This window comes from Vulpes lagopus, chromosome 9, assembly GCF_018345385.1.
Source record: "Vulpes lagopus strain Blue_001 chromosome 9, ASM1834538v1, whole genome shotgun sequence".
Classification (NCBI taxonomy): Eukaryota; Metazoa; Chordata; class Mammalia; order Carnivora; family Canidae; genus Vulpes; species Vulpes lagopus.
The window spans coordinates 64,961,289-64,986,008 of NC_054832.1; the positions used below are offsets into that span (position 1 = coordinate 64,961,289).

At 36.1% G+C, this 24,720-nt stretch overlaps 1 protein-coding gene across 1 annotated transcript in view; it reads right to left on the reverse strand.

Annotated features, from left to right (window-relative positions):
• Window positions 1–949: 949 nt before the first annotated feature.
• The window catches only part of MTFR1 (mitochondrial fission regulator 1), a 66,266-nt gene continuing 42,495 nt past the window's right edge, over window positions 950–24,720 (reverse strand). Inside the window, exons 4-8 of the mRNA XM_041768626.1 lie at window positions 22,197–22,309; window positions 5,772–6,004; window positions 4,022–4,274; window positions 3,280–3,448; window positions 950–2,439 (exon numbers count right to left, since the gene is read on the reverse strand). Coding sequence (XP_041624560.1) covers window positions 2,371–2,439; window positions 3,280–3,448; window positions 4,022–4,274; window positions 5,772–6,004; window positions 22,197–22,309 — 837 coding nt within the window. The 3' untranslated portion in view covers window positions 950–2,370. The remainder of the gene's footprint in view (window positions 2,440–3,279; window positions 3,449–4,021; window positions 4,275–5,771; window positions 6,005–22,196; window positions 22,310–24,720) is intronic.

Genomic DNA, 24,720 nt, shown 5'->3' on the forward strand with positions numbered 1-24,720 from the left:
CCATGTCAGGTTCCCTGCATGGAGCCTGCTTCTCCCTCTTCCTGTGTCCCAGCCATTCTCTCTCTCTCTCTCAATAAATAAAAATAAACCACTGGTATGTTTTTTTGCTGTGCCCCAGGGTTGGCAAGTCTACACACGGGCTCCTCCATGATCTCCCTCCCTGTGTAGTTTGTTGTATTGGGGGTGGGGTTCCTGTCACTACTGTGTTGGTCTCTCCCACTCTCAGTGAGCCTCAGTTCTTCAAGAACAATTGCTTTATATGTAGATTCGAATTTATCAACTCCCTACCCTACTATCCTGGACTACCTACAAAAAGTTTAGACTTCTATTTTTGGAGAAGTTGTCAGAAGGATGGTTTTTCCAAAGTATTTGTTTCTGGTAGTTGTTACCTCATGTTGTCTTCTTTACCACTGAGACACAGACTCAGGAATTTAATATGTCAAGAAAACATTCTTACACAGAAGGGCTTATGATGGGGGAGACAACCAGAACTAGACTGTTTTCCTGCTCCACCCCAGACCTGTGCCAGTAGGTAAATAGGAGGACACCCGGCAGAAATCAGCCTACTGGAAACTACAGTGACCTAATGTAAAATCATAAAAGTAGTAGTTTATTTAGCTCTCTACCACTCAGAATGTATTGAAACTCGTTATTTTACTTAATTTTATGAGCTGAGCCAGGTTCCTCTTTTGAAAATAGGACTTCTATTACTCCTAAGTCCAGTGCTCTCTGACCCCTACAAACATACTAGTAATTTAACTTTCTGAGCCTCAACTATAAAGTTTAATTATCTTCATCATCTTTCACTTCAGGTATTGTGTTCAGTGGAAGAAACAGACTGGTGAATAAGTGGAAACAGACTTCCATTTAAGAATGCAGAAAGCAAATTATAAAGAATCTACACTTAGACTCTTACCCATTAAAAAAAAAAAACAATATATAGGCCTTATCCAAGGAAAATGTAAATTTGCTTTATTTTAAAACAGTAACTTCCTTCCATTGGAGCAGTGGCCAAATTCAATACTGATACAAATATAAATTTCTTAGGAGGTCCAAATATGTAATTCAGGCAAAGTTTCTGAATTTTTTTTAAATCAACAGTTAGAAACAATGTAATCAACATATGTAAAATAAGTCACAGTTCAAAATTTAAGCTGAATAACATCTGCTAATATTGAGAACATTGCACATATTTTCAATAACTTAAACGTCTATCTCCACTTCTTTTTACTAGATTTAAATAAATCCAAATATTTACTCATGGTAGGAGATTCTGGCATTAACTATAGCTGAGTTTAACAGAAATACAGAAAACCATAAAGATTTATCAAACATTCACGAATGATCACTTAACAGCAATTCTTCAGAAGCTCTCAATGAGAAAGGCTGTTCTCCAAATAGCACCTAAGGTTTGCTGTATAATGTAGTTTGACAGAACAGCACTCTGACCAATGATAAACTTCTTACAGGAAATTCTTTCACCTATTCAGTGTTTCATTATAAAGCTACTATATTCGACCACTATTAAAAATTTTAAAACCCTATTATGCTGCCATTTCCCATTAAGTATTAACTTAGCAATGAGTCATCTTTATGATGCCATTTATTCAACTGGAAAAAAAAAAGATGGTACATTCTGGTTTTCAACTTGCTATAATAAGAAATCAAATTATTGGATTAAATCTGTATGAACCCTAAATTTTTTTTCTCAGTGCTGAACAGCACTAAAGTGAAAGCAGCTTTCATAGTCTTTGACTTCCCTTTAAACGAAAGCATTATGGAATTTTTAGCAGTGAACATTATCTGGTCCCTACTTGAACCCCATCTCCCAAGGAAATGCGATAGAGAATCTAAGGTAAAAGCCCTATTAAGGCAAAAAGGTTCCAATCCTAAATATTTCACTCCAACAAACTGTGTTCCATCACTGAGTAGTAAATGATTACTGACAACTAATGATGGTAACAGTACCCTCACTGACGTCATTATTAAATTTTACATACTGTTATATCCAAATATATGCATATAAAATATTTGCATGGATAAATTAGTGTTAAGAATTAAAAACTCACATCTACAAATGTCCTTTCTTCTGAAATCTATATGTTTTCAAGCCTAGAAACCTAAACATGACTACACATTAAAAACATGTTACCTCTGAATACAGGTTATGGAAAACCTCAGAACTAATCTCATAAGAAAAACCCCACAAACTTAGGGTGCATTTGTTATTGCTGAATCTAATTAGACTTAAAAGGATACCACTGAATACAAAATTCAGGTATTTACTAAATACTGTTGATTTCTACTAGCCAAACAGCCCTAACCAACCAACAGCTGGAACAAGGATAGTTTTTCTCGGCTCACTGTCTATTAGGAAGTTGAAACATTTTCAATTAAAGCCTTCATTTTTCCTGTAGACTTCAACATGTGTGGCCCAAACTAGAAAAGAAACAAAAAGTATAAATAAAGATACTGGTTCAGGTAACCGTAACGATACACACTCCCCTCCTAATCAAAGATCTGGGTATTTCTGCTGAAAAACAAAGCAGCTATTAAAACCTTAATGAATTGACAGGCTGTTATAAACATGACACATTAACAGAATGAAATACAAAGAGGTAACCAAATTACTTCCTAGAAAACTATAATCACCTTAGCAAGATCATAAGCTTTAGGCCAATTTCACCTCAAGAATGAAGTACGAAGTTTCCTTTATTCAATGTCTTCAGAGTTTCAAAGATGCTAGAATTTCTAAGATTCCTGCCTCTCTCAAATGGATAAGTACGTATTCCACATGACAGTAAAGAGCTAGTAAAGGGCTAATATTTGAAAGTTTCCATGAAATCTGCTCAATCTTCACCTAGGACCTGAAACATCCTGCAAGGCCCAGGTTAAATCTCACCCTCTTCAAATGACTTTCACAGGACACCCTAAGGAAAAATTCTCTTTCTTTACTTTGAATTCTCTATCATAACATACACACTGTCCTAAGATATAAATTTTATTATGAATTTCACTTCACTGTGCTTACATGTAAATAAAAACACAGCATGGAAAATTTAACACTGGACATGCTAAGTAGTGAAACTAGGAGTTGGCTCTTGCTTCCTTTTTTATGCTCTTCTATGACCAATCTGTTTGTGGGTAGGGGCTAGTTCCTGTGGCACATCTTTCTGAATCTTGCAGAAGCCACAGCTGAATGTCTTATGAAATGCACATGCTCAGCAAAGGAGTAAATGACCACGTTGTACAAGTAAAGAAATGTGACCTAATACTCACCAACACTGTTTCTGAGGTGGCCTCAGATGCAGGTTTTGGAATTCCTTTTTCAGATTCACCTTGACTATCACTTCGATATCGGTAAGCAAATTTCTTTTTCAGAGCCTCTGCTATGAGGGCAGCAGGGTCAGTGGCATCCACAGATTTGGGCTTTATGTCCTGTTCTGACCTTAAAGAAGTGAACAGAAACCAAGGGGACATTTCAATATGCCGGCATCCCTCAGAGAAGTACTTTGTGTGCCTTTACATGCTTGGCAGCACTTCTCCAGCATCACAGATACCCAGTGAAGTTACTGACAAACGTTGAGAGAAGGAAGATAGAAACTCTAACTTTAAGGCTCAATAAACACACAAAGATGCCCAATGAATAGCCACTTAGTTCAACTCAAGAGCATGTGTTATGCTCTCCTTTGTCAGGGCAGATACACTTCCATTCTCCCATAGCCTAGTGATTACCATGGTAGATGTACAGTGCAGCTTTACTGAATTAATGACTAGATGATAACAAAGATTTCACATAAAACAACTTTAAATTCAACAGGAGGAAAACTAAAAAGCCTGGAAATGTTTGCTGATTTCTTAGTTATACAGGAGACACTTGAGGCCTTGTTTTTTAAAAACTAAACACTAGAACTCTTCATGGTAAACAGGTTATAAAAGAAAAGTTCTCAAGAAGCCTAGTATTTTGCTTACTAAACATAACAAAAATACAGGAAGTGAGAGAAGGTAAATGTATCCTCACCTTTTTACTGACCGCAGTTTTACACTATTCATATCTTTAAGGATCTCTAGCATATTTGGCATATCAGATTTCTTTGGACTGCTCTTAACCAGAGTCTTTCCAGCACAAGCTTTTTTCTCTCTTCGCTCTTTTATCAAGTCAATAGCAGATACACTTTGGTGGAGTCCTGATGGGGGTAGGGGTGGGGGAGGTGGGGGAGGTGGGGGGACAGAGGGTGGTGCTGCAGCAACAGATGTGGTAGGTTCTAAATCACCTACAAAAATAAGGAAAAATCACTTTTAACAACAAAATTATGCTAAGGTCTTTTGTATACTTGAAATCAATATGCTTAAACCCTCAGTTACGTAATTAAATGAAGTTTCGGTTACTTGATTAGAATCTTGAATATCTATCTAATCCCAAGCTCTCCAGATGGAAAAGTTCCATTTAACTTAACAGGGGTGTTTTTGTGATCTCAAAAGTTCAAGTCTGACTGTTGCAATTTGTAACTACTTTTAGATAAAATATAAAAGAGTATACTGCATAAACATTTTCAATATAGACAGCGATACATTTAGTATAATTTGAAAAAATTGATAATTTGTTTCATTTTAAGAATATTTACATGTAAGACATGGAGAAGTTTTAAGACTTAATATTCAACAAATTCCTGAAAGGAAAAAAATAAAGTGGTTACAAAATAAGGATATAAAAATTCATCTTTCTGCGTAACTAGAGGACAGAGAGTTGTTCACAGGTTGGACTGTATTGACTAGGACTAATATTGAGCTCAATGCAAAATTTTTACTCCAGGGATTTCAACTGTAAACAGAACATCTTATAAACCTCCAAATGATCTCATTTTCAGTTTTCCTAGTTTGCCAGAAGAGGGAGGTAAAGCAAAAGAGAAATGCCATATAATAAAAGTTTAAAAAGATAGAACTTATGGTTTTTTAAAAGTTACATGCAAATTTCGTTAAAATAACCAATTACTTCTCAAGCGCTCAGTGCCCAGAGGACATTGGTCTGCTGTCCATCCTGGCCGTACTCATGTTGCATGAGGTCTCCGTGTTGGGTTACAGTACACTCCAGCACACGTGGCTTGGAGGCAGAATAACTATCTTTAAACATTAGAGTTGCCAGCAGGTTAATAGGCTGGGATTTCAAGGCTAGGATTTCTTTTCCAAAGTAACAATGCACACAAATAAAAGCAAAGAGTATTAGACCAAGAGTCACAGGATCTGAATTCAGTTTCTACTCTGGGCAAGAGGAGGAGAAATGACTATTAAGTAGCTACTATGTACTAAAGGCATTTTATATAATTTGCACATTTACTACCACAACAACTGTACAACGTAGGTACTATTAACCCATTTTACAGCAGGAAAGGAAGGCAGGAAGGCCGAGGACTTGCCTTGGGATATGCAGGTCAGTAAACAGCACTCAACCCTGTCAGGGCGGTTTTGAGATTACTTCTCAGCTGATAAAATTGGTGCCATTATCACAAAGTGTCCCAGGGCATTCACAAGAGCAGCAATTCAACTGTATGAATTTCAGTGTTTACCAAATTCATCCTCTCTGATAGCATCAAAATTGTCCAAAACCAACAAAAGCTACTTAAACTTGATTGGGTCTTGGACTGGACCATGGAGAGGACTGACCTTTGGTTTTCTGACAACCCCATCGATGTTACTTACTAATACATTTTAAAATTAGTGGCATTCTCCTAATTCCCACTTCACTGGTTAAAACAAATTTAGGGTTTACAGACCTGCAGTGAGATTTTGCTGTTCTTGCAGGGTCACGATTTTGGCAATCTGTGCCCTGAGAGCAGCAAGTTCATTTTCAAGGGCACAGATCTTCTGCAATGCTTCCTCATTTGCTAGTGCGGTCTTCTGTTGAGGCTCTTCTGGAGACAGACTTGGTAAGGAAAACTGTCTGCTTGGCGGCTTCTCAGAGAATGGAAGGTCATCTTGAAGGGGCTGCCTTGATCTGATGTCTGTCCTGTAAGGAAGGAAGGATGGCTATTACAGGCTTCGTAAGAAAATATAAATATCATCATTATCAATTAATCAGATCATAGTATCTGAGAAATACTTTCCAGACTGACCTTACATAATACATAAATCCCCTCCTGTAAGTTTCGTAACAACAAAGCACTTATCAACGTGATGTAGATACAAGCCAGGTCTCTTATTGCCATCATTCTTCCTAATCTCTATATGATATGCACAAACCCACACTGTCATGAGGCACCATTGATGTTTTTGCTAAGTCATGTCTTGTGTGGGTTTGAACTAAGGTGAAGAAACTTCTTAATGCTCTTAAAAATGGTAAACTAATTATTGGTTACATCTGACAACAAAATCAAATCAGTAATACAGTAGCCTTTCACCAGGGTATTGGCTGCTGCATTTTAAGGTAAGTGTTATGTATGTATGATAGAATACAAAAAATTTCACAATATAATGTAAAAATCTGGACCAAATACAGGATCAGAAACTGAAAAGGAGGGACAAGAATCAACTGAACCCACACGTTAACTACATGCACAGTCTCATCTTCACTTGGGTGTAAAGAAGTTCTTTAATACGCGCTGCTCCATAGTTCTAAATAGCAGTCTTTTGAGGCTGAGAATAAAATTCAGATTTCTTCTCAATTATCAATTTATTATGCTATTTCCTCCTATTTTCTACAATTAGGTTTTCTGGCTCTTTAAAGCCCTTTGTTCTTCCAGTTTTATTGAGGTAAAATTGACAGTTTTATTTAAAGTGGATACCATGATGATCTGAGTACACGTTTTGAAATAATCACAATGATCAAGTTAATAAACATATCCCGGTTTCCCTCACAGTTTCATGTGGTCATGTGACTGAGTTCTGGCTGACAAGATGTTGATAGGAGAAGAATCCAGGAGAAAGTCCTTTCATCTATAGCCCATCCCTGTTCCTTCCTCCTGAGTCTTGAGTACAGGGTGACGACTGGACCTGAGAGTCCCAGCCAGCCAAAAGCTAACCTGGACGTGGAAGCCAATGCTAAGGATGGCAGAGAGCCTGTCTGGGTCCCTGTGGACAAAGTAGAGCCACTGTCAGCTTCAGACTATTTACTCTGGATGTTTTTGATTTGAGAGAAATAAACTTCCAAGTTGTGGAAGTTGCCATTTGGGGCTTCTCTGTTACATGTACTCAAACCTAATCCTGTTATAAGACCATCATTAAGTTCTAATTTTTAACTGGATATTGATATTGATATTTTTGCTTTTGAGATGTTATAATTCTTTACTCTGCCTTGCGTTCTAAATGAAGGAATTCTTGGACCTTTAGCTTTTGGTATTCACTGAATTCATGTTTTTCTTCATATCTAATTTGCTTATACTGTTATTTTACCATATATGGAGGATGCCTGTAAACTTTTTACCTGTAATATTAAAAACATTTGGAAAATAAATGTCCCAGTTGTTACCTAGCCTTAGCTTAGCTAGTAAGTAGCTTTAATAATAGTAATTAATTTTATTTGGAGTATCTGTGGGATAAAGAAATAGGTTTGGCTTACAAAGCTCCAACTACTATTCCCTTTCTTACCTCCACTCTGGGAAGAAACAGGTGATGAAATTTCTTAAGAAGTACATGAAGATTAAACAATGGTAAAAGCTTCTCTAAGAAATAGAACCTATGTTCTGATTAAATACATTAAGATGTTCTTTGAAAGATTACATGTTATATGTTACACATTAAGATGCACATGTTCTAATCACCTACAATAAAATAATTTTAACAAGATACTGACATTTTTAAAAAGATTTCTTAGAGCACATGCATACGTGAGGGTAGGTAGGGGCTGAAGGGGGGGGGGGGGAGGATCTCCAGCAGAATCCCTGCTGAGTACAAAGTCCTACATGGGACTCAATCCTAGGACCCTGAGATCATGACCTGAGCTGAAAGCAAGAGTCAGACACTTAACCGACTGAGTAACATTAAAATTGGAGCCCCAAAACATTAAAATTTAAAAAAAAATTTTAAAACATTAAAATTTTTAAAAATCACTGAGGCTTTCTGCTGATACAACAGGCTGAATTCTGATTTCTACCTAACTTTCATCAGGTAGGTCAAGTGATTTTGTTAAAGAGCTCCATACAATAAACATATTGAGTAGAGAGAAATTAATCTCTTGAATGAAGTTTTGGGGGGTATATTTACATAGAATAATTATATTTAATATTAGTATAATTTCCAGTATTCTTTTTTAAGATTTCATCCACTTATTTATGAGAGACAGAGAGAGGAAGAAACCTAGGCAGAGGAAAAGCAGGCTCTCGATTCACAGGGAGCCTGATTCAGAACTCCATCCCAGGACCCCAGGGCCATGACCTGAGCCAAAGGCAGACACTCAACCACTGAGTCACCCAAGTGACCCTCCAGTATTCTTACTTAGTATGTTTCTTCAACTATATACTTGATAATTCTTTAGGCTTTTAATAAAAAACAATAAAAAAAAAAAAACACTACTCCTTGAAAGTACTAGAGAAACTGCTCATAGGTTGGATAGTGGTACTTATGTAATTCTAGTCTTAGGAATAGATCTGGATAAAATACAGAACTGTCCAAATGTAGAAGAATTCTGTATTATGCTTGTTCCAAACAAGAGTGGAAGAGAGTATAACAGACAGAGTTTAGAGGAAGAGAGTGGTCAGAAGCCCGGTGTACACAGGACAGGAGGAATGCCACCACCATGGGTATCAATGCCACCATCATGGGTACGGGTATTTGTTAGAAGACACCTGGAAGTGGAACTGAGAAGAGAGAAGAGAAACACAGAACCTCTGGATAAAGACAACTCTCTAGTCCCACATCTTCCATTTTCTATGAAAGCTGAACTTTGTTTTGATAAAATGAACCTAAGAGAATGAAAATATGTTATCTGGGGATGGAAATGAGAATGATGGTTTGCTTTCTTATTATGTATGAGCACAGAAATTTTTTGAAGTCTGTATTATAACAGCAAATAAAGTTAAATTTTGGATATCAGAATATTTAGTGCTACTAGACAAAAAAATGGTGTTATAATACTGCTTATTCAAGAACTGGTGGTCACTTTATTTTTTAAGCTTTAAGTAACCTCTATATCCAACAAGGGTCTGGAAGTTATGACCCCAAGGTCAAGACACCTATGCTCTTCCAACTGAATCAGGTGCCCCCTAGTGGTCACTTTAGTAGAGACTCTTTTCCCACCTAAAATTCTACACATCTCAGGATCTAAAAGTATTAAATGATTTTATGTTGGTCTTAAAATGTTATCAAGTAAGCCAAATTTCAAATCCCATGAACGTTTACTCTTCAATATCCAGAATTGGAACAAGATAATATGACAATTTGGATTAGGAGATCAACTTATCAACTATAAATCATGTTTGAACAGCTTACTTTAAAATACCTTCTTCCTGTCAAAATAAATTGAGAGAATTAACGAATCCTGAACGGCAACTGCAATGTTAAAAAAAAAGAATTAAGTTACTGCATCTCCCCATAACTCCTACAGATCAATTTTTCCATTTTGATTTTCTATCTACTGAAAATTAAGGACAAAGCACTTATCATTGTTAATCTTGAAAACCAGTGGTGCCAGGATAAGAGGAAAAATGTCTAGGCCTTTAGAAAAATAATGTAAGTAACAGTGTCAGATCATCTGTATTTTATGTCTACCCCGTTTTTATAAATTTGATGATACAGGACAGCCTTGAGTGGCTCAGCAGTTTAGCGCCTGCCTTCAGGCCAGGGCATGATCCTGGAGACCCAGGATTGAGTCCCACGTCAGGCTCCCTGCATGGAACCTGCTTCTCCCTCTGCCTGTGTCTCTGCCTATCTCTCTCTGCCTATCTCTCTCTGCCTCTTATGAATAAATAAAATCTTTTAAAAAAATAATAAATTTGATGATACAGATTCTCTATTTCCCTATGTGAAATACTGTTAATGGTTATTATGAGTCCAAACAATAATTATAGGAAAGGTAGAACTTAAAATGTGGATTTTTAGAAGCTGAAAAAAGAAAAGTAATTCTGAAGTGATTATGTCTTCTCAAAGCCATAGAAAGATTTAACATTCAGAGATCAAGAACCCCCCCAAAACCCAAAAGTTGTTCTGCAATATTCTTGTATATGGAAAATATTTAGATTTTATGAAATTCTCAGACATGTCCTTTCCTTTAAAAATATATACACAGACATGTTCTATAAGATATATGACAATTCATTCTCTGAACCGTGTTCTGTTACCTCTCAGAGAACTAGCAAAAGCTACAATACAGAGGCAGAATCCAAATGTAGATAAGTATCTTTTCTAAAATTTGTAGGTGTAATTCTGAGAAGTCTTAAACTAAATATAAAACAAAAACAACAAAAAGAAGGATCAAGTATGGATGTCCCAAAAGCAGAGGACAAATCACGATCATCTCAAACTGTTTTCTGCATCCCAACTTCTACAGGGAGATTTCAACCTTTTTGGTTTGAGTTTGCCTCCAGAATGACTTATGGCAAAAAGGAACAGGCTCCTCCTGTTCATAGTGTCATTGCATAAGAGTTTCCTAGCTGTTATTTTTGTCAATGATATTATCAAGAGCAGCCACTTTTGGAGTACAACTTAGATAAATATGAAGGGCTTTTTAAGCTCCACTGGCCATTTCAAAGAATATTCTAAAAATATAATGCACTTCTGAGGTCCTTTCTCATCACTCAGCTAATAAAAACTCAAAATTTGAGATCATTTTAAGTTAGCCCATTGCCCTGTGAAAGATGGTATTCCTAGGATGATTTTCACTAATCCTCCTTACCTTTTTAGTTTAGAGAATAACCAGAAAGGTATAAAAATATACTCTTATTGTCAATGTGATGTAGGGAGGGGGGGAAAGTAGCAATTTAGTTCCCTGAAAACATGAAATTGGGTAGAAAACTAAGTCTTTCCAATTTTCAAGGTCTTAGGATTAAGCCCTACGTTGTGGGGGGGAGGGGGATGCTCAGTGGGGAGCCTGCTTCTGCTTCTACCCCTCTCCCTGCTTGGGCGCTGTCAAATAAAATATTTTAAAACAATAAAATAGGAATGAGTAACACCTGCTTTTTGGTGTGCTAGGAGTAGGAAACAGTCTTGCTCTAATCCACTGAGTTTTCTGGTCTACCCTCACACCTGTGGAGCTATGGGCAAGTCAGGATGCTGGTGTATGGAAGCATCTCCTTCGGAATCTTGTGAGTCAGTGTCCTCCTCTATGAGGTCAGAGTTCCTCCCCAACACTAAAATAGCACATTCCATTCTATACTTCTATTCAAATCTGAAAAAGTAAACTGGGTAACCTTAGTCAAAGTCCTCAGTCTCATGCTATCCTTATATCACAGATTTTTATAAATATGTTCATCTTAGTCATCAGATTACAAACATTGTGGTATAAGAAGAAGGGCTACCTTTAGTACTTTCGAGTCTTATAAACTTATAAATCTGCATTTAATACATCCTCATATGTATGATATATGTGGCATTCAGAATGGAGAATAAGACAGAATTAGATTAATATAAACAACTGGAATTGAACTTGAAATATTCCAATATACCTTAAAGTTCTTCTACTCCAAAAGCAATCAACTACTTGATGACAATGTCTATGTTGTCAACTAAGAAATCACAGGTATGATAGTCTTAAATTTCATCATACATATTACAAATACTATGTCATGTATATATCTCAAGTACACATTCTCCTTAAGCTACTATTATGAAAGAACAAATGGGTTATCTCAAACAAGATTATCAGTTACACTGATCCTTTCAAACAATCTCAATACTCCTTCTAATTCTTTCCAATTCTGAGGTCATTCTGTTAATTGAAAGGGAAATGAAGACATGTATGAAAGAAAAAAAAGAGGCCTTACTTTATGCATGCCACAATGCTAAGTTTTCTTTTAAAATTCTCCTCCAGGGGGCAGCCCTGGTGGCGCAGCGGTTTAGTGCTGCCTGTAGCCCCTGGTGTGATCCTGGAGACCTGGATCGAGTCCCATGTTGGGTTCCCTGCATGGAGCCTCCATCTCCTTCTTTCTGTGTCTCTGCCTCTCTCCCTGTGTCTCTATGAATAAATAAATAAAAAATCTTAAAAAAAAAAAAGTTCTCCTCCAGGGGCATCGGAGTGGCTCAGTCTGTTGAGCAGCTGCCTTCCAGAGTCCTGGAATCAGGCTCCCCAGCTCCCTGCTCTGCGGGGAGCCTGCTTCTTCTCCCCCCTCCCTCTGCTGTTCTCCCTGCTTGTGCACTCTCTTGCTCTTTCTCACTCTCTCAAATAAAACCTTTTAAAAATAAATAAAATTCTCAAGATACGTATTAATCCTTCCAATATAAAGAAGAAAACTGAAGTTTAGTGCATTTGAAAAAAATCATTTGTACAATAACTCTGAAGGACTCATATATGCTATTTTTCCAGAGACAAAAATACCATGACATTGTAGCTGTTATAGAAATATCACCAACATAAATTTGAAGGGAGAAATAAACAAATATCTTGAATAGCTTTGATTTTCCTACAAATAGGAAAGGCAGGGAAACACTCAAACTGAAATATACAAGTCCTTGAATATACTCTCCCTCAGATTTTAAGATTTAAGTTACATAGGGTGCCTGGCTGGCTCAGTCAGAGCATGAGACTGTTGATCCCAAGATTGTAATTTCAACCCCCATACTGGGTGTAGAGATTACTTAAAATATTTTTTTAAAGAAAAGAATTTACAGGTTTTATTTTATTATGTAATCTCCATCTACAATTTGTCTAAATCAATGCAAAGAGCAACATAACACCATACTGCAAAAGAAAAAGTCCACCCAGTTCTTCTAATCATGTGGGCCACATCATTAACCCTGGAATTCTGGAGGCACTTCAATGCCTTATCAACTTTCTCCCTCTAGAGAGCACCACTCAAATCCGAGTAGGTCTCCTTTGCTTTCTTCTCACTTTGTTCAAGTTCAGATTATCCTTACCTAGAATACATCCAGGCACCTGATTTTCAATTATTTAGTCAATTATTTTCAAAACCACAGACCAAATCCATTATTCAGATCCATTATGCCAATTCAGTTACTATCATCACAATTCCTCTAACAGCTACCAATGTCATATCCTCTGCAAACATGACATTTGTGTTAAAAGTCCTTTTGAGACTCTTTCCAGGAAGATGGAACAGGCTAGCTTTCTCTATTCTTCCTCTTAACTAAAATTAAAAACCCCAGACAGCATATAAAATAAATGTAAGATGACTGAAAGCTGAGGAGAAGACAGAGTTGCTGGGACTTTGGGATCCAAAAAAACGACATAGAAGTGAGTTCCCCAAGTTTTTCTTCTGCTTCATATGCCCCAGACTGGTTGCTGGAGTAATGGGTAACCCAGAAATGTCAATGGATGAAGGGGGGAAAAAAAGCTACAATGAAAGCCTGCTCTTCTAGCCCAAGGACCAAGGAAAGGGTAGGCTCCCAAGAGAGAGGACTTCTATAAAATAACTGCCTTAGAGGCACCTGGGTGGCTCAGTCCGTTAAGTATTAAGGGTCTTAACAAGGAGAGACTTAAGGAGGTTAAGTCCACTAACCATCATGGTATAGTGGACACAATGTGGGGAGCCTCAAATGACACCCCATCCAGCAGTAATGAGGCACTCACACGTACCTGCTGAAATAAGTGTCATAAGAGGCCGCGGGCAGAGGAGCTAGAGCTCACTCCGACCAACCACCTCAGGGGTGAATGGAGGCTTAATGGGAAATCTGGATTTCTACTTCTGCCTGGGAGAAACCAGGTAGCACACACACTTCTCCTGCCAGAGTGCTATTAGTGAAAAAACAGTAAAAGAAAAAGCTTAGATCCAGGGTCTCCTATACCAAAAATATCTAGGTTTCAATCAAAAATCACTCCTTAAGAGACGCTGGAGTCCGGGGAGCTGCCCTCCTCTGCGGGGGGGGGGTCGGGGACCGGGTCGAAGCCCCACCCCACCCCCCAGCCTGCAGCCACCTGGCTGCCATCTGGCTGCACTGCTCAGTCTCACAGCTCCTCGGCCAGGTTCCGGGCCCCAGTGGCATCTGCCGTCGTGGCGGTCTGGCCGCTGCACTTTGGGTTTCTGAATCCCAGAGCTGGGGCCCGACTCCCTAGAGGCACTGAGGCTGCCGAGATGATTTCCAGAGCTGGGCGGTGCAGCTGTATTTTGCTAAAAGGTCAATGCAGAATGGATCAAAGCAGAAAATAAGCCTGTCTGGCCAAAGCAAGACTCGACTGAAAGCAGTAACATACCTAAAGCAGGAATGGCTCAATCAGGAATTGAGCCCCCCTCCCCCTGCAAAAAAAAAGCCTCGGAAGTAAGTATCTGGCAGGATCCCTATTTAAAGGGGAAAGTCTTCCGAGCAGCCTCTTCTACTGAAAGGAATTTCTGCGTGTAGATCAAGGATTAAAACATTGTGAAAAAAATAAAAAAATGAAAAAATGAAAAAATAAAACATTGTGAAGATTTGGGGACTTCTGTAATTTACCTCTAATTATTAGTAAAACCCTTAAGAAGGATTCACACTTTGAGTACAAAAAAGAGGACAGAACAAGGGAGAATGCATTCCACTCTTGGGAGAAGAACCTCAGAGATTGAGGGACTTTTCTTTCTGTTTTGCCCCAGAAGAAAAGGAAAACACCTGGAGCTGGCCTGGCTCTGAATAATCATAGACCTTAAAATGATTTCCCAACAGTTAATAAGAATGGTTAAAAAAAAAAAAAAGGGAAAAACCTAAAAAAAACCCCCAAAACTTAGGGATATCTATAAGGCGTTAGAGGATGAGAATCTAGCCAAGGAAGAAGAAAGGCTTAAGAAAGTTAATAAATAATGGTCAGTGATGCAGAATCATGAGAAGGGTTTAAGAAAAGGCCTCTGGATTTGTTACTTAGAATAGTGTTTGTTATTTTGTTTGACTGTTTTTATTATTATTATTATTTTACTATTTCCATTGTAGTTTAAATTTGGAATAGATGATACATTATAAAATCAAAAGATAAAAGGAAATGCTTTACTATTGTACTGGACATCCCAGCAACAAAAAGGCAAGGAAAAAATGTATAAGGATTTGAAATACATGAATCTGTTTTTTGGGGGGAAAAAAAAATCATTCCTTATACCAAGAACCCTAAGGAACATAAACTGAATGAAAAAGACAATAGATGCCAACTCTGAGAAGACAGAGATGTTAAAATTATCTGCATACTGTAAAGAAGCTGTGATAAAAAGGCTTCAGTGAGCAATTACCAGCACTCTTGAAATAAATGAAAAACAGCAAAGAAACAGAAAATATAAAGAACCAAATTAAAATTTTAGAATAGGTAAAATAACTGAAAAACACAGTGGACAGGATCAAAAATAGAATGGTGAAGACAGGAAAGCAACAGTTACTTCGAAGATAGAATAAATTATTCAATCTGAAAAACAAAAAGCAAACAGACTAGAAAAAAGAATGAATAGTCTCAGTAACCTACTGAGCTATAAAAGATCTAATATTTGTGTTATCAGGTTCTAAGAGAGGAGACAGAGGGCTAGGCTGAAAAAAGTACAAAAAAAGAAAAAAAACACGTAAAATATTTACAGAAATGACAAAAGACATAAACCTGAAGATTCAAGAAACTGAGTGAACCCAAAAAGAATAAACCCAAAGAAATAAATGCCAAGAAACATTCAAAATTCTGAAAACCAAAGACAAAGGAGAAATTTTCATAGCAGCTAGCTATAGGGGAAAAACTTCACAAGACAGGATTTCTCATCTGAACCACCGAGGCTTGAAGAAACGGATATATTTTTTGAGTTCTAAAGGAAAAAACTAAGAACTCATAACCTCATATCCAACAAATATATCCCTCAAAATTGGAAAAATCAAGAATTCTCAAATGAAAAAAAAAAAAAAACCTAAAAAAATTGAGAGCAAGCACATCTACCCTAAAAGCGTAGCTAAAGAAGTTCTCTAAACAGAAAGAAAGCAATAAAAGAAGAAACTGTATCAAGCAGAAAGAAAAACACAGCAAAAGTATGAGTAAGTAAGTAGACTTATTTTCTCCTCTAAGTTTCATGTTTCAGGGAAATAGCATACTATCTGATATGATTCTAAAATGTCTGGAGAGAACATTTTTAAGAAAATTACAAACAGGGGAGGGTGTAAGGACATAAAGGAGATTAACTGATAAAATGACGCCACCAATAGAATGTGGTAAATTAGATATATACAATGTAATACTTAGACCAACCACTCAAAGAACTTTACAAGGAGAGAGACTCAAAAACATGGATAAATCAAGAATTCCCCCAAAAAACTAAGTATCCCACAAAAAAGAAGAAAAAGAATAGACTTCAACTCTAACATAATAATTACATAAATGTAAATGGTTTATACATACACCAATTAAAAGACATTGACAGAGTGACCCAAAAAAGTATGACTTAACAGTATGCTGTCTACAAGAAACTCACTTCAAATGTAATGACATAGGCAGAGTGAAAATATATCAATAAAATACAGAAAACGATCTGGACAGAGAGGGACACTAAATAGTGAAATGGTCAGACACTATTCTAATATATAAGTTCTAATATGTATGCACCAAAAAGACTTCAAAATACGAAAAGCAAGAACTGTTAAAACCGAAAGGAGAAATACACAAACCCACAGATAGTTGAATCTCAACACCCCTTTACTACAACTGTTAGACAATCAGGAAGGATAGAGAAAAATTCAACACGATCTATTTGAGACTTATAGGGTATTCCATGCACAACAGAGTACACTTTTTTCTGAAGTAACCACAGAATATAAATGAAAAGGGCCCATATATGGGACCAGTAAAATAAAAAAAATTCAACAAACTTAAAGAATGGAAGTGTACAGCATGTGTTCTCTGACCACAAGAGATTCAAACTAGAACCAAGAGCAAAATTTCCAAACATTTGGAAACTAAATAAACTTTGAAATAAGCCATAGGTCAAAGAAGATGTCTCAAGGGAAATAAAAAAAAAAATACAGTAAACTAGATTTTTAAAAGATACAATGAATTGAAATTTGTGGGGTGCAGCCAAAGCAATGTTGAGGGGGAAATGTATAGCACTAAAATGGTTTTACAGTAGTCTCCCCTTACCCATGAGGAAATATGTTCCAAGACCCCCCATGGATGCCTGAAACTGTAAAGAATACTGAATACTATATATACTATGTTCCTGCCTACATATACACTGACGATAAAGTTTAATTAGGCACAGTAAGAGATTAATAATTACTACTAATAAAATACAATTACAACAATCTACTGTAATAGTTACATGAAAGTGATCTCTCTCAAACTATCTTATTGTACTGTACTTATCCTTCTTGTGATGACACATGATAAAATGCCTACATGATGAGATGAAGTGAGGTGAATGATATAGGCATTGTCATGCAGAATTAGGCTACTACTGATCTTCTGATATGTCAGAGGAGAATCATCTGTATCTGGACTGCAACTGACTGTGGGTAACTGAAATTGTGGAAAGTGAACCACAAAGGAGGACTACTATATTAGAAAAAAGGAAAAGTCTCAAATTAATAATGTAAGCTCCCACTTTAAAAACCTAGAAGAATAAGAGCAAAATAAACTCAAAACAGCTAGAAAAGGGGGATCCCTGGGTGGCGCAGCGGTTTGGTGCCTGCCTTTGGCCCGGGGCGCGATCCTGGAGACCCGGGATCGAATCCCACGTCGGACTCCCGGTGCATGGAGCCTGCTGATCTCCCTCTGTCTGTGTCTCTGCCTCTCTCTCTCTCTCTCTCTCTGACTATCATGAATAAATAAAATCTTTTAAAAAAAAAAAAAAACAGCTAGAAGAAAATATTAGGATGAAAAAAAAATCCATAAAATTTAAAACAGAAAAACAGGCACATCAACAAAAAGAACTGGTTCTTTGAAAAGCTTAATACAAATGACAAGTCAAAAAAAGATACAAATTACTACTATCAAGAATGAAATGGGGAATACTATAGACCTTGTAAACAAGAAATACTACAAAACAAGAAATACTACAAATATTGTACACATAAATTTGACCACTTAAATGAAATGGACCAATTTCTTGAGAGGCACAAATTACTACATCTCATCTAACATGAAATTGATAAAACAATCCTGTAACTTTAAGGAAACTGAATTCATAATTTTAAAACACACCAAAAAGAAGTCTCCAGGCCCAGATGATTTCACTGGAGAAAACTATGAAATATTTAAATAGTATCCCTCCTATACAATCTCTTCAGACCATAGAAAAGCACTGTTCAATTCATTTTATGAAGCTAGTATTATCTTGACACTAAAACCATAAAAAAGATCACAGACTTAAACGTAAACAAAACTATATAAAAAAAAAAAGGCCACATCCCAACATTGAGAAATCTGATAGATCAATGTTCTCCTCCAGTCTCCTCCAATAAAACAGATAATGAAAGAAATCATGCAAAACGGACCAGTTCAAGCCATAACTGAAGTCCATGAGGACTTCTTCCATTATAAGTAAAATAGGAATATATAGACATGTTACCAAAACAAATGAAGAATCAGGAAAATATCAAAAGTTTCAGACACATGCCATCCAATTCACTGGATGGGGGCACACTGTAAAGAAGTAAAGAACACAAGGACAGAAAAAAAAAATTCTGGACTACTGCCAATTCCTGGGAAAAATATCAGAGTAAGCTATTTCAGGATTCTTCAAGGAGTAAATGAATCTGACATTGAAAAGTGGATTATCACAGGTTGGCACCAACTGACAAGTTCAGAAGAACCACAACATAAAATTAAATTTCCAAAAGGCCATGCATTTAAGTAACCCCTTAAATTGAAATTAAGCAAAGTGAGTGTCTCTGTGACAGTGGAATCTTTGTCTCTTCACCAAGTTATTATAATGTGCCTGTTTTCTGGTTTTACCCTAGGCTTCATCTTCTGCTTCCTTTATATTACTGAATATATAAAAACACTAATGAAGGACAGCTGAGTAGCTAAATGCCTGTAAAGTTCTCTAGATATCTTTATTTTTCTCTCATGATAATATGACTGATATTTCACAAAAGTGTGACAGTGCTTGACTTAAAAGTTCATGGCATTCCTTTGTAGAAATGAACTAGTTTCTGTCTTTAACCAATGAAGATTTCAGACAAAAAAAAAAAAAAAAAAGGCAACAGAAACACCAATTTATCAACTTCATGATTTTTTCAAACACATAAGGTTTTCTTATTTCAGACCCTGTTTATGATTTGTCAAAAGCAATGGAAATAGACTGGTTCTCTCAATAAGCTAACATTTGGTTGTTTTCATTTGTCTTAACCTAACTTACAATCTGAACTCAAAAGGAAAGTACCTCCCCACAGGAAATAAATATTCTTTCTGGTAATTTACTCTTTATACTGTGCAATGGCCTGTGCTGTAAAGAAGATGGTATCTGGGAGGGAAAATTTCCCACTACTCCTCCTTGCTTCTTTTGGTTGGTCTAATAATTAAATTAACAAAGGAGAGAGATGCCTGGGTGGCTCAGCAGCTGAACGTCTACCTTCAGCTCAGGACGTGATCCCGGGATGCGGGATGGAGTCCCACATCCGGCTCCTTGCAGGAAGCCTGCTTCTCCCTCTGCCTGTGTCTCTGCCTCTCTCTCTCTCTGTGTCTCTCATGAATAAATAAAATCTTTAAATAAAAAAAAATTAATTAACAAAGGACAGATTTAAGAGAGAGGGAAATCTGCAGACTCTCACAGTAGGCCCATAGTTCTCACACTGACAGCAAAAGCATGATCCACAAAAGAAATAAATTGGTAAATTGGACTTTAGCAAAATTAAAAGCTTTTGCTTTGTGAAAGACTATTAAACAGATGAAAAAACAAGCTTTCATTTGTCTCATTATATGTAGGAGAAAGGTTTACAAACTACATTATCTGACAAGGACTCATATCTAAAACACATAACTCTTGAAAAAAAATCCCAATTAGAAAATGGGCACAAGATATGAAGGACGCTTTATCCAAAAGGGTAATAAAGATGGCAAGTAAGCTCTTAAAAAGATGTTCAAAGTCATTAGCCATTAAGGAAACACATATTAAAACTGCAATGAAATATCACTACACAACTACTAGATTGCCAAGAGAAAAGAATGACGACATCAAATACTGGTGAAGATGCATCTGGATATTGCATACATTTCTAGTAGAAAAATAAAATGGTATAGCCACTCTGGAAGATTGTCAGTTTCTTAAAACGTAAACATGCAACTATCTTATGACTGAGATGACCCACCAATTACACTCACAGGCATTCATCCCAGGGAAATAAAAACTTATATTCATTCAAAATCCAGTTCACAGGGATGCCTGGGTGGCACAGTGGATGAGCATCTGCCTTTGGTTCAGGGCATGATCCTGGGGACCTGGGATCGAGTCCCATGTCGGGCTCCCTGCATGGAGCCTGCTCTCCCTCTGCCTATGTCTCTGCCTCTGTCTCTCATGAATAAATAAATAAATAAAATCTTAAAAAAAAAAAAAATGGAATCAATCCAGATGTCCATCAACTGGGCATGGTCAAACAAACTATGGTTCACCCATACTAGTACTCTGTCCTAAAAAGGAAAAAAACTACTGATTTTATACACCCCCCCACACACATATATATAACATATAAATACACACACGCATACACACACACACACACACACACACACACACACACACACACACATATATATATATACAACATATATAACAATCTGGACAAATCACTAGAGAATCATGCTTGGTGAAAAAAGCCTGTCCCAAAAGGTTGCATACTGTATGATTCAATTTATGCAACATTTTTGAAATGACAAAATTATGAAAACAGGGAACAGATAAGTGACAGTTATTAAGGAGAGGTTGGAGAGGGAAGGGATGTGGGTGCACCCATAAGAGAACAACATGAGGGATAGGAGATATAGAAATGTTCTGCATTTGACTTTTATCAGTGTCAACATCCTGCTTATAATACGATAGCATTTTTGCAGGATCTTATCACTGGAAAAAACTGGGCAAAGAGTATAGGAAAGGTTTCTATATTATTTCTTACAACTGTATGTGAAGAATCTATTATTATCTCAAAATGAAAAGCTTAATTTAAAAAATGAACATCTTTAAAAAGAAAGGGTCTTTACCTACTAATCCTGCAATACTTGGTCTGTGTTCATCTACCACTATGTCCTTACTTCTAATTGTCATTCAGATAAAATTCCTTCTTTGCTCTTGGATTGTTTGATCCTCATTATATTCAGCTAATAGCATTCAAATAAAATTATTCTTGCTAAAGTCAATGATTATCTTCCAAATGCAAGACAAAACTGAAATTGGCTCATTTTTTAATTTACCTAGCCTCTAAGTATTTGACACTGGTCATTAGTTGACTCCCTCCCATGAAACTCTCCTACCTCAGCGGGTTGTTCTTCATCTTTAGCATCCTTTCCTCCAAGAAGTCTTGCCAAACCTCTCTCATCCCACAGTGGCCTTCTGTATTTACTTACTAAAACTTTATAGTATCAACATTGTTTATTTCCTTTTTAATCTCCTCCAGCACAAGAAATATTCTTGGAAATCAGTGTCTTATTTTATCTCTGTATCTTTGAGGTCTAGTAAGAAAGAGTTGAATATGCTGCATGACTATTTAATAGACTGAAGCATAGTCAATAGTTTATTCAGGCTCTTTCAAATAAATGGAAGCATCACTCTAACTTTTACACTTCATGTCCTTTGAAACAAAACTCTTCTTGACACAACTTTTAGGAAGCCTTCTCCAGTGATTATACAAATTCCCTAATATGACCCACAGGTTCCTCTGCTCCAATAAAACCATTATAATTACTTATCTCAACATTTTTATGACAGTTGATTTTTGTTTAATATTAAACTTTTGAAGGGCAGGCAATTCTATGATAAGGACTTAAGACATAGTTATAATGTCTCTAGGAACTTCATAAATACTAGCTGAGTCTTTAAAATGAACAGAAAATAAAACCACTTGAGAAAAACAATTGGCTTAATTACTAGAGATCAAATTAGGCGACTAAGTGGAAATACTGCAAATGTATCACCTTTTAAAATGATAAATACTGCATCTCATTTCTGATAGCCTTCCAGACTAACCTTCGTCTCGTTGAACATTCTCCTTCTTCTTTAGCTACCCATCCAACATCAGCAAAAGACACCACTGCATCTTCTGGATGGCTGGGGCTCCACTCTGTAGTAGGACTGGTAAGCTGTAAGTTATAAATAGGAAAGTTCTTTGGCACCAAAATGTTAGACTAAAACTTTAAATCACCTATAGAAAAATCGTCAGCTCTGGTGTTACAAACACATGGATATTGAAGGTCCCCACAAAAGGGGCCATTAGTTATGTCACACTATTGCCTACTAGTGTATGACAATCTCTGAATTACAACTTGAGTTTATTCAATTTTTATTTTACAGATCAAATGAGACCTTGTTTGTTGGCTTTAAAAACAAGTCAACAAATAAGCAAAAAATTGTTCATCCTAAAACATTATGAAAATATTTGGAAGCATTAAAATTCAACTTTTTGAAGAGATTTAATTTAAAAAAGTATACTAACAAGAACAAGCAAATGACCAATTTGTGCTAAATCTGGGAATATTTTTAAATGGATATTATATAGATATGCTGTTAAAATGCTAAAAATAAAAAAAGTTAAAAAATTTAAAAATGCTTAAAATACATTTTTTAAAAATCCTCAATTCATGATTTTTAAATAAAAGTATTAACTGTATTAAAGAACAAAAATAGAACAGAATTCTCTAGTTGACCTTATCCACATAAACAGAATATACTGAAATACAAAGAAAAAGCATGCAAGTTCCGAAATTTACTTTAAAAAATAAGAAAGATAATTTAATTGAATTAAATTTAAGTTTTGTTATAAGTGTAATGCCTTGGGGCTCCTGGGGTGGGTCAATCTGTTAAGCATCTGCCTTTGGTTCAGGTCATGATCCCAGGGTCTTGGGTTCGAGCCCTGCATCCTATGGGCTCCCTGCTCAGTGGCGAGTCTGCTTCTCCCTCTCCCTCTTCTCCTGTTTGTGTTCTCTCTCTCTCTGAAATAAATAAAATCTTAAAAGTAAAAATAAAAATAAGTGTAATGCCTCAGAGTCAGATGGTCAATGAATAATTTTAAAATGAAGTTATCAGATTAATACTTCCTAAAAATTAGTAACAGTGAGCTTTAAACAAAAAAGGAAAATGTAAGCTTTTTATTATTTTTTAAATATGTTATTTATTTATTCATGAGACACAGAGAGAGAGGGCCGAGGAAGAAGTAGGCTCTGATCCCAGGGTCCCAGAACTGAACCTCACTAAGGCTCCCTGTTCAGCAGGGAGTTTGCTTCTCCCTATTCCTCTGCCCCTTCCCCCTGGCTTGTGTGCTCTTGCTCTCTTTCAAATAAATAAATAAAATCTTAAAAAAAAAAAAAAAAGTTCCTGCTATAACCCATGCTTTGTTTGAACCTTCTTAATACTCTTATTGTCAGATCAAGCTTTTGGAAGCTACATTTAAAATAATGTTTTTTCCTCAAATGTAAAATATACCATGCAAACACACTAATACTGAAACAGTTAAAAATTTTAAATGTCTTTAATATTACAAATTTTAACGGAACATACTGGCTGTTGGTATGTGCACCCATTCTGATATCATAATTATCTAACATTATCAACTTAAAAAAGTAGCATTAGAAAACTGACATTTTGATAACGTACTTAAGAATATCAAATATTTAAAATGCCTTTAACTAGGGCTTTTGGGGAAGACGGGTACAGGCAACAGGGAAAACAAGCTGTATTAAAAGGGTATATACTTAAGAATCTAATCTTGAGCAAAAACAAAAAACAAACAAAAACTAATAATGGAATTAAGGTGAAAAGTCTTTCAAAACACAAATGTTGTAAAGCACATAGTGGAATACACCTGTGGCTATAAGAAAAAAAGTAAACACCTTAGAAGTACACTGTCAAGGAATATGATCAAAGAAAAATTAAAGACTTTTTTACTTTCTCCCCCTTATATTTCAGAAATTTATCCAGATAAGTCAATAAACACACAGATATTCAGTCGATGGGTATCTTATACAACTTAAATTAATATAACTTACTAGAACCAGAAAAATTTAATATTATTCCTATCCAATACTGACAACAAAATGATGTATTAATATTCCCATAAAAAAAAAAAAAAAAATATTCCCATAACACTGTAACAGGGAGATTACAAGTAGGTTACATGGAGATCCTTAAACAAAAAGGTCCCCAAGCTCGGTGGAAGGTTCTAGATGATATAGTGTTTAATAGGCTATTTTGTAAAATGAAAGATCAAAAGAGCAAAAGCTGAATGGTACCTCCCTAAGGTGCTAGAGTTAATGAAAGATCAATCTAATTGTAACTATTCTAGAACTAGTCTATAAAATCTTACCACAATACAGGAAGTTACTATTTTGTAGGAAGTGAGGTATATTAAGAAAATGACATTTTGGCCTCAAGACTTACTTTCCCACAAAAGTCACAAAAATTGCAGTTTTCTTCCTAGACATGTTTATTTATGAAAGGAAGATGATACTTTTCTAAATACTTAAAAATATAAAAGTTAACTCAAGCTTTTCAGAGT